This window comes from Colobus angolensis, unplaced genomic scaffold (assembly GCF_000951035.1).
Source record: "Colobus angolensis palliatus isolate OR3802 unplaced genomic scaffold, Cang.pa_1.0 Scaffold55, whole genome shotgun sequence".
In the NCBI taxonomy this organism is placed as follows: domain Eukaryota; kingdom Metazoa; phylum Chordata; class Mammalia; order Primates; family Cercopithecidae; genus Colobus; species Colobus angolensis.
This window is the reverse complement of record NW_012119043.1, coordinates 5221709-5232646: the sequence shown is the minus strand read 5'-3', so window position 1 is coordinate 5232646 and position 10938 is coordinate 5221709. Positions and strand designations below refer to the sequence as shown.

Genomic DNA, 10938 nt, shown 5'->3' with positions numbered 1-10938 from the left:
ATACACAATGGAATACTATTCAGCCGTAAAAAGAATGAAATTATGTCATTAGCAATGACGTGGATGGAACTACAGGACATTATGTTAAGTGACATAAGCCAGACATCGGCAGATGTTGCAGGTTCTCACTCATGTGGGGACTAAAAACCTTTTCCTTATGAAGAAAGAGAGTAGAATGATGGCTGTCAGAGGCTGGCAAGGCTAATGGGGAGGTGGAGATAAATAGGGGTCAGTTAATGGATACAAAAGTACAGTTAGATAGAAGAATAAGATCTAGTGTCCAGTAGCACAATAGGGTGATTATAGTTAATAATTTATTGTGTATTTCAAAATAACTAGGAGTGGATTTGGAATATTCCCAATACAAAGAGAGGATAAATGTTTTAGGTGATGGATATCCAATTACCCAGATTTGATCATTATGCATTGCAACTATTATGTATCCATAACTATTTTTTTTAAAAGATTTTAAGGCCAAGCGTGGTGGTTCAGGCCTGTAATCCCAGCACTTTGGGAGGCCGAGGTGGGCAGATCACCTGAGGTCAGGAGTTTGAGACCAGCCTGGCCAACATGGCGAAACCTTGTCTCTAGTAGAAATACAAAAATTAGTTGGGTATGGTGGCGCGTACCTGCAGTCCCAGCTACTCGGGAGGCTGTGGGAGAATCGCTTGAACCTGGGAGGTGGAGGTTGCAGTGAGCTGAGATCGCACCACTGCACTCCAGCCTAGGTGATAGAGTAAGACTGTCTCAAAAAAAAAAAAAAATTGTATATATATATATGTGTGTGTAGTTTCAGGGAAGAATCCCCATTCTTCCGCCAACCCCAACTTCTCCACCCCTGATGCTGACAGACAGCCTCTGCAAGTGTGGAGGTTGACAGGAACTCCAAAGCAGAGGTGATGCTAGCCCTTTAATCTGGGAATTCAACCCAGAAAGCCCTATGGCTCCATCCAACCTCAGCCCCGTCCACTGACCTTCCTGGCAATGTCTCTCAGCTTCCGAAAGAAGTCATCGGACGCATGGTTGTCTCCACCCTCGGACTGGATGGGCTCCACGATGATCCCGGCCACTGTCTTCTTCTTTTTCCGATATTTCACAATCAGATCCTCCACCTGGATCCCAAAGGGGAAAGACACCACCGCTGGCAGAGGCTTGTGACCAGCATCCATGGGTGGGAATCTGGGGTCCGATGAGCCCCGTGCAGTTTTATTGGAAATGTGTGTGCATCTCCTAAGACCAGTGAAGCCTCTGTTAGAAGCTATGTGTGTGGATGGGAATGTATCCTCCTTGAGACTGGTGCTAGCACCTGGGTGGATACAAACTAATAACTTGGGGCAAGTAATTTAGCCTTCAGAAGCCTCACTTTCCTGACGTGTTGTATGGGCACACAGACAGAATCCACCTTCCAGGGTTGTGGAGAGGACTGAATGAGAAAATATAGCACTATGAGTTGATTGCTGAGCTAGATGTTTTAGCTGTGGTTCTGCCTCTGTTTTACATGGAACATGCACCTGTCACTTAACCTTGTTATGTGGGAAGTAGCTGTATCACAGGTATATTGAGAGAAATAAAGGTGAGAGCACTCACACATACACACACAGAGAGAGAGAGAGAAAATTCAGCACAGAGTCTGGCACGTAAAAAGTGGTGCGCTACTATTACGATTAGCACGACTGTATTATTATTGATTAATATTGTTCCTATTCTTACAGTATTATTGCTATTATTGGTGTGAGAATCCTTTTGGGACAGAATTGGAAAAGTATCCTTGGTTAAAAAACTCTTCTAAGGGCCAGGTGTGTTGGTTCACACCTGCAGTCCCAGCACTTTGGGAGGCTGAGGCAGGAAGGATAGCTTGAGGCCAGGAGTTTGAGACCAGCCTGTGCAACATAGTGCGGTTCATCTCTGCAAAACATTTAAAAATTAGCTGGGCATGGGGGCTGCGTGCCTGTAGTCTCAGCTATCTGAGAGGCTGAGGTGGGAGGACCCCTTGAACCAGGACTGTGAGATCCCAGTGAGCTATGACCACATCGCTGCATTCCAGCCTGTGCAACACAGCAAGATCCTGTCTTCATTAAAAAGAAAGAGTCTGGGCACGGTGGCTCACACCTGTAATCCCAGCACTTTGGGAAGCGAAGGCGGGCAGATCTCTTGAGGTCAGGAGTTCTAGACCAGCCTGGCTACCATGAAACCTCATCTCTACTAAAACTACAAAAATTAGTTGGGCATGGTGGCACATGCCTGTAATCCCAGCTACTCCAGTGGCTGAGGCACAAGAACCACTTGAACCCAGGAGGCAGAGGTTGCAATGAGCCGAGATATCATGCCACTGCACTCCAGCCTGGGCGACAGAGTGAAACTCTGTCTCAAAAAAAAAAAAAAAAAAAGAAAAGAAAAAAGAAAAACCCCAAATCGTACACCTAGATAGACTAACAAGTGAAATCGTTCTTTGTTATGTACAGCTAAGGAAAAGCTTCTGTTTGGGTGATATGATTTTGACCTAGGTCTCCACCAGTCACCCCAAGGAAGCTCTGACATACTTTTCTTTTTCTTTCCTTTTTTTTTTTTTTTGAGATCTCAGCTCACTGCAACCACCACCTCCTGGGTTCAAGTGATTCTCCTGCTTTGGCCTCTGGAGTAGCTGGGATTACAGGCGTGCACCACCATGCTCAGCTAATTTTGTATTTTTAGTAGAGACGGGGTTTCTCCATGTTAGCCAAGCTGGTCTCAAACTCCCGACCTCAGGTGATCCGCCCATCTCGGCCTCCCAAAGTGGTGGGATTATAGGCAGAGCCACCGCGCCCGGCCCCCATATTCTTTCAACAGATCTATTTCCTCTTACTTTAGAGTCATTGATGCTTGTCTTCCAAGAAACTTACGTGATACAGAAATTGGTATCAGAGTCGGGTGATGGATGCTGTGACAGAAACAGTGTGTCTCATGAACTCTCCCAATATGGAATATGTGGGACGCAAGGCCTCTGTGTCCCTACTTCCCCCTGGGGGAGCTCTGCACAGGTCCCCAGATAAACCCTTCATCTGTTTCTCTTCTCCTGGGCCAACTCTTGGGGCGGCAAGAGCAACGGGACTGGTGGTTAGGGAGGATCTGGAGGGTATGAGCATTACCTCTTCCAGACAGCGGGCCTCCTCCTGTTGGTTCTCTTTCACGAACTCTTCCAGAGGGTATTTCAGCCGTGGGAATGGTGCGATGGGCCAGTCAAAGGACGGGATGTCAATCTTGTGAATGGCTTTGGAGTGCGTGGTCGCTAAGCAACCTGAGTTGAGCAAAACAGAAAAGCAAATTTGGCTTGGGGAAGCAGGCAGTACTCTTTGCAAAGGAGATGATATGCATTTCAGCGTGAGGCTGTCGACGAGCAGGGAGGCCTGTTGCCTGTGAAACCCCAGTTCTTTTTATCGTTTAATTTTTAGTTTTTCTGGGTGCATAGTAGGTGTATACACTTGGGAAGTACATGAGATGTTTTGATACTGAACCCCAGTTCTCATCCGGAAGCTGAAGGGGGAACTCTTGAACCCTTAATTGGCATGCGTGAGTGGGTATGTGTTTGCATTGCGATTAATCACAGACGCAGCGCAGGCTTTGAAGACAGAGTCAAGAGTTCAAATCCCGGATCTGTCACTGAATAGCCTTGGAAATCCTTCCTCTTCCCAAACCCTGATTCCCACATCTGCAAAGCAGGAAGAATAATCCCCACTCTGCAGGCGATTGTGTGGAATCGGTGAGACAATATGTGTAAACTGCCAATGTCAGCCGCCGCTAGTGTTGCTGTTGTTATTATTATTCTAAACACCACCTTGGGAGCGTACTGGTCCCTCCTTACCCATGGTCCTCCCGTGGAATGCGCCCATGAAGGAGAGGATGCTGTAGTCGGGGCAGCCGGGGGCCTAAAACCAAGAAAGATCAGTCATTAGTCACAGTTGTAAGGATGGGGGAACTGTATTGTTGCCTCTGCAAGTCCAGAGGGAGACAGAAATCTATCAGAAGAACCAGGAATCCTTCACAGGCAGAAGTTACACATGGGACCACTGGGGTCTATATCCAAGACACACATGTTTTATTTTGCATACATACTTACATTTTTTTTTTTTTAAGTCACAAAATTTAGGCTGGGCGCAGTAGCTCATGCCTATAATCCCAGCACTTTGGGAGGCTGAGGCAGGCGGATCATTGGAAGTCAGGAGTTTGGGATCAGCCTGGCCAACATGGTGAAACCCTGTCCTATTAAAAATACAAAAATTAGCCAGGCACGATGGTGGGGGCCTGTAATCCCAGCTACTTGGGAGGCTGAGACAGGAGAATCGCTTGAACCCGGGAGGCAGAGGTTGCAGTGAGCCGAGTTTGCACCACTGCACCCCAGCCTGGTCAACAAGAGCAAGACTCTGTCTCAAAAAATAGTTGCAAAATTTAAAATCAAGAAATTTCACATAAAGATCGGAACTTCTGCCTTCTCACCAGTGCCGCACCGTTTGGATCCATTTTCCTGCTGTGGTAACCGTAGGTGACCAAGCAGCACCCACTGCCCACCTTCCTCTGGCCGCTGGGGACTCCTGGGTTTTCAGCCCCTGTTCTACAGGTTCTTCAACTTCCTCCCCATCCCCTGGCTCCCTGCTACTCAGGCCTCTGCAGATGTCAGGGGGTCAGGTGCTGATGGGTGCACGCTTGCTTTCCAGGGTGACCTGAGGCAAGGGGCTGAGCCAGGCACCTTGCAGGAACGCCCCCCAGGCCTTTGGAAGGGGTCTGTGTGCTAGAAAGCAGTCGAGGGGAGGCCCCCACCGGGTGCTCTCCTATGGTAGCTGCGCCTTGGGTTCAGGAGGGGTGCATGGACACCCCATCCCTTCCCAGCCCCAAGCAAATGGCACAGCTGCCACTCCTTGCATTGTTTTCTGACTCTCCACACAGCAAGGAAATCCAAACGTTTCCAGCTGACTCAGGCAGAACTGCTGGAGGTGCCTCAGAGGCAACTATGGGGGTCCCCAAGTCTCTAGGAGGTTGGCATCGTCTCAGGTTGGTTGAGCACCAATTCCCTGAGACCTCAGGGAAAAACCCTAAGACCTCCTCCTCCCACAAATTCCAGAAACCCTCTTGTCGTTTTCTTTTCTTTTTTTTTTTTTTTTTTAAGATGGAGTCTTGCTCTGTCACCAGGCTGGAGCGCAGTGGTGTGATATTGGCTCATTGCAACCACAGCTCCCACTGGGTTCAAGTGATTCTCCTGCCTCAGCCTCCCAAGTAGCTGGGATTATAGGTACCCGCCACCACGTCCAGCTAATTTTTGTATCTTTAGTAGAGACAGGGTTTCGCCATGTTGGTCAGGCTGGTCTGGAACTCCTGACCTCAGGTGATCTACCCACCTTGGCCTCCCAAAGTGCTGGGATTACAGGTGTGAGCCACCGTGCCTGGCCTCTTGTCATTTTTTTTATTTGTCTTCTGATTGTACATGTAATTAATATGTACACATCATTTTGCATATTTGGATTCAGCCATGAATGATGAGGAGTGAGATCCAAAAATGTCGATGGTCTAGGATGCCCATGGATATCGAGTGAGAAAAGCAGAGTTAGAGAAAGAGGTAAGGCTGGGCACGGTGGCTCACACCTCTCATCTCAGCACTTTGGGAAGTCGAGGTGGGAGGATTACTTGAGCTCAGAAGTTTGAGACCAGCCTGGGCAACACAGTGAGACTCTGCCTCTATAAAAATTTTAAAACAATTAGCTGGGTATGGTGGCAGGTGCCTGTAGTCCCAGCTACTCAGGACACTGAGGCAGGAGGACTGCTTGAGCCCTGGAGGTCGAGGCTGCATTGAGCCGTGATCGCACCACAGCACTGCAGTCTGGGGAACAGAGTGAGACCCTGTCTCAGGAAAAAAAATAAATAAGAGAAAGAGAGTGAGAGATAGGATAAGGTCCATAAAAAAAAAGGGGGCCAGGAAAAAAAACAAGAAAATTTTTCAGTGTAAATTTATGTAAGTTTATTTGAATATGGAGAAAGGTGTAGATATATTTGCTAGCAAGAGGTATGGTTAGGAAAAAATATATATTAAAAAAGCATTTAAAAAAAAAACAACCCCGTCTCACCACCCAGACGCAAGCCATTGTAAATATGCCGGCAGGATTCCATCTAGTATTTTCCTGTATATTTATTTACATGTTTGAGAGCCCAGTGACCATATAATTTACATTCTACTGTTTTTACAAAATTATACCAAACACGTCCAGGCCAAGAGAAACCCTAAGTAACTATTTTTACTGCAGAATATTAGAATGTTAGCAGAGGGTAATTAAGTTCAGCGGCTCCTGTTTTTTTTAAATTTTTTATTTTTTGAGCCAGGGTCTCACTTTGTTGCCCAGGCTGGTCTCCAACTCCTGGGCTCAAGCAGTCCTCCTACCTCGGCCTTCCAAAGTGCTGGGACTAAAAAGTGCATAAGCCACTATGCCCAGCCTTATTTTGTTTTGTTTTTGTTTGTAGGTGATCATAACACAGCATTTTCTTTTTGTTTTTTTTCTAAAGCAGCAGACCCTTCGGTCTAAATCTTAATGGGACCTCATACACAAAACAGAGGAGGCGAGGCGTATTCTGGGTAAAGCTGGGTGGGGAGCTTGGAATCTCACCCACCTGGTTTTCCCTGTGGGCCCTGGTCACCTCTGACCCCCAGCAGTGGTCTCCTTGGTTCCACTTCGAATTCCTACATTTAATTAGTCTTTCCCCAATATTGGTGGTTTCTAGTCTTTTCTGGTTATTATTACTGTAAACACCAAGGGGGTGAACACCCATGCGTATACATTCCTGTTGACAATTTGGATTATTCTAGAAAATATGTTAATAGCCTTTGGAGACCTGTCAAATTCAGACAGTTGTCCTAAGAAACTGGTGAAGGCTGGTCAGGGAGATCTCCACTCGGCCTTTTTTTTTTTGAGACGGGGTCTCATTCTGTCACTCAGGCTGGAGTACAGTGGCTCAATCTCTGCTCACTGCAACCTCCGCCTCCCAGGTTCAGGCGATTCTCCTGCCTCAGCCTCCCGAGTAGCTAGGACTAAAAGCCTGTGTCATCATGCTCGGCTAATTTTTGTATTTTCAGTAGAGACAGGGTTTCACCCTGTTGGCCAGGCTGGTCTCAAACTCCTGACCTCAAGTGATCCGCCTGCCTTGGCCTCCCAAAGTGCCAGGATTACAGGTGTGAGCCACTGCGCTCAGCCTCCACTCAGCCTTGATACCCAGGGAATGGACTTGAGACTGGGAACACCTTGGGGGCCCTTCCTTTGTTGTTGTTGTTGTGTTGTTTTGTTTTGTTTTGAGATGGAGTCTTGCTCTGTCGCCCAGGCTGGAGTGCAGTGGTGTGATCTCAGCTCACTACAAACTCTGCCTCCTGGGTTCAAGCAATTCTCGTGCCTCAGCCTCCTGAGTGGCTGGGATTACAAGCACCTGCCACCACACCTGGCTAATTTTTGTATTTTCCGTAGAGACAGGGTTTTGCCATGTTGGCCAGGCTGGTCTAGAACTCCTGACCTCAGGTGATCCTCCTGCCTTCACCTCCCAAAGTGCTGGGATTACAGGCATGAACCACAGCAGCCAGCCTTTTGTTTTTGCTTGTTTGGTTTTTTGTTTTGAGAGGAGTTTCATTCTGTCACCCAGGCTGGAGTGTAGTGGTGTGATCTCGACTCACTGCAACCTCAACCTCCCGGGTTCAAGTGATTCTCCTGCCTCATCCTCCCAAGTAGCTGGGATTACATGCGTGCGCCACCACGCCCAGGTAATTTTTGTCTTTTTAGTAGAGATGGGGTTTCACCATGTTGGCCAGGCTGGTCTCGAACTCCTGACCTCAGGTGATCCGCCTGTCTCAGCCTCCCAAAGTGCTGGGATTACAGGCATGAGCCACGGCGCCCAGCCTGGCCCTTCCTAATTGAGAAGGACAGTGCCAGCCAGCCGGCAACAGCCTGGGAGAGGCTGTGCAGCTTCCCCAGATGTATGTGGTACAAGCCCAGCTGCACTCACCTGGTTAATCATGCACGTCTCCAGCTCCTCCTGGGAGAAGCCCCTCTGCCCTCTTTCCTTGCTCTGAAACAATAGAACAGAACAAAATCTCAGAGATGCTCTGGGGTAGTCGGGGCTTCAACTTTCCAACCAAACCAATATTCAGTCCAGACAAGTAGAAAGTGCTTTTTCAGCAGTGGATCTCACGTATTAATTGTTACAGGTCTGTACTGAAACATGAGGCTACCAGCTGTGCTTGCAACAAAAGAAACTAACACACATAATGCATTCAGCACCATCAGCAGCGATTTAGATCTGTTGGATTAAGATCTGCTGAGAGTGTATATGTTTTGCCAGGAAGAATGGAGGCCAGGTGTGCGGGCTCAAATCTGTAATCCTAGTACTTTGGGTGGCTAAGACAGGAGGATTGCTTGAGGCCAAGAGTTTGAGACCAGGCTGGGCAAGAAAGTGGGGCTCCGTCTCTGCAATTTAGAATATTTAAACAAGATTAAATATAAATATTTAAATAAAATAAAGTAGTCACACTGCATATATTTTTTTTCTTGTTTGGTTTTTTTTTTTTTGAGACAGGGTCTCACTCTGTCACCCAGGCTGAAATGCAGTGGCACAACCATGGCTCACTGCAGCCTTGACCTCCCAGGTTCAAGCAATCCTTCCACCTCAGCCTCCAGAATAGTTGAGACTACAGGCATGCACCACCATACCTGGCCAATTTTTGAATTTTTTTTTTTAGTAGAGATGGGGTTTCGTCATGTTGCCCAGGCTGGTCTCAAGCTCCTGGACTCAAGTGATCCGCCCACCTTTGCCTCTCAGAGTGTTGGGATTACATGCGTGAACCGCTGTGCCCAGCCCACACTGCATAGTTTTGATGCCAAAGCCTCAGCCCTTTGCACCATACCCCACTGGGCTGTCTGGAAAGTGCCATCCAGCAGTGGCCCTCCCTGTATTTTAACCCTGGTACTGACGTCTAATATTCCCGCCCATTGGAATGAACAGTCAGACCAGGAGTGAAGGTGTGGCTAGGCGCTGGGGAGCCTGTGCGTGTGTGCCCCCAACCTCACCCGGTACCACATGAAGATGGTCTTGAAGGCATTTTCATTGGAGCAGGAGCCGCAGGCCATGGTGATGAGCTGGGACATCCCTTTGGGAGCCACCTGCGGGGAGGGAACCAGCCGTGAGCCCAGACTCATCATGACTCCTGTACTCCTGCTTCCCCTGGCTGGAGGTGAATCTTCGCAGGGGCCATCCCAGGGACAGACGGAACCAGGGCTGTCCTGGAAGGTGGCGGACTGGGAGGGTGGACTCAGGTTTTTCCAAGGGTGGCGGAGAAGCCTAGGGGGGCCCTGAGGCTGGCAGAGAGGAAAGAAGGCGGGCGAAAGCCCTTTCCTGATGCACCTGCCACTGTCTAAGACACTGACACGTTCCAGGAGGGACATTGAGGTTCCCAAAGGCTTTAATTGTTTGTAGTAACTAAAACCAAGAAGGGAGGGTAGGATTGAATGACATATGCCAGGCTCCTGTCATGCGACACATATTCATTTCCCCAGCTCCTTTTGTCCTGCACACAAAGAATCCCTTCTGTCCTTTAAAAGAAAAATTTAAAATACTCTGCATGGAAGAATAAGCTCAGAGAGAAGGATTTCCGTAGCAACACCTTATTCTTCATTGCTGGCATCTCCACTTTTCCCTTCCCCTGCCAGTACCACGTCTGCAGACAGTGGGATTGCTTCTCTAGAACTGACCGAGAGCAAGGACTCCCGCAGCTTCTCCACAAAGTTCTCCGGAGGCAGGATTCCGAGGGCGGGTCTGTTGACGAACATGCTCTGCAAAAGGCAAGAGACAAACGGTGACTTCCGGGGGCCTGACCCAGCTCCCTGCCTACAAACGGTGCTTTTCATAGTCCCTGTGTTCAAAAAGCCTCCGAATGGGGTTGCAGGATGGTGACGTTCTGTCAGGGTGGGGCATGGCAGGTTTCCTCAGACTTTTAGAGAAATCCGCTAGGATTGCTGTGGATGTTTTAAAAAAAAAGGGTCGGCGTCCTGGTTGCAATATTGCATTGGCATTATCTAGGATGCTACTGCCGCTGGGGAAAACTGAGGGAAGGGTACATGGGACTCTTTGTACTGGTTTTTGCAACTTCCTGTAAGTCTCTTTCTTTATATATTTAACCATTAGAATGACTAAAAAACAGGCAGGGTGCAATGCCTCACGCCTATAATCCCTGCATTTTTGGAGGCCGAGGTGGGTGGATTGCTTGAGGCCAGGAGTTCGAGACCAGCCTGGCCAACATGGTGAAACCTTTTCTCTACTAAAAATACAGAAAGGGACTTTTGGGGTAGAGAAAGAGTTTCTTGGGCAAAATCAGTGTAATGCACTCAGTGCAAATCCAAAAAGCAGCATCACTGTGTAGAAGACCCAAGGGCAGAGGGGTCCCCAGAGATGATTCTCCCAGGGGCTTTAGGACTTGGCTTGTGCTGCTAGAAACTGGCAGATTCCTACCTCTTGCTTGTTCTGCTTTGCGATCACTCAGTTGGGTATAGGATAAGTAGTAAGGGAAGTTAACCATCCTCATTGTAGAGTTGGGGAGACTGAGGACCAGAGAGGTCAAACAACTTGCCCCAAGTCACACAGCCAAGAAGGAGAAAAACCACCACTCAGACCTAGGTTTACTGACTTCAGATGCCACTCTCTGTCAGATACTCCTGGTAGCCTCCACCCGAAAATGCTCATGCTTGGCACGACCCAGAGGCCTTGGCTTGCCTGGAAGGGCTTTTGTTTTGTTTCTGTTTTTGTTTTTTTAATAGGGTCTTGCTCTGTCTCTCAGGTTGGAGTGCAGTAGTGTGATATCAGCTTACTGCAGCCTCGACCTCCCAGGCTCAAGTGATCCTCCCACCTCAGCCTTCCAAGTAGCTGGGACTATAGGCACGCGCCACC

General features: G+C 48.3%; 1 protein-coding gene across 1 annotated transcript in view; it reads right to left on the bottom strand.

Moving 5' to 3' along the window:
• ABAT (4-aminobutyrate aminotransferase) overlaps positions 1-10938 on the bottom strand; it is a 79650-nt gene that overhangs the window by 10717 nt on the left and 57995 nt on the right. Inside the window, exons 7-12 of the mRNA XM_011961429.1 lie at positions 9747-9827; positions 9066-9158; positions 8005-8067; positions 3839-3902; positions 3126-3274; positions 975-1112 (exon numbers count right to left, since the gene is read on the bottom strand). Of these exons, the coding sequence (XP_011816819.1) occupies positions 975-1112; positions 3126-3274; positions 3839-3902; positions 8005-8067; positions 9066-9158; positions 9747-9827 (588 nt within the window). The remainder of the gene's footprint in view (positions 1-974; positions 1113-3125; positions 3275-3838; positions 3903-8004; positions 8068-9065; positions 9159-9746; positions 9828-10938) is intronic.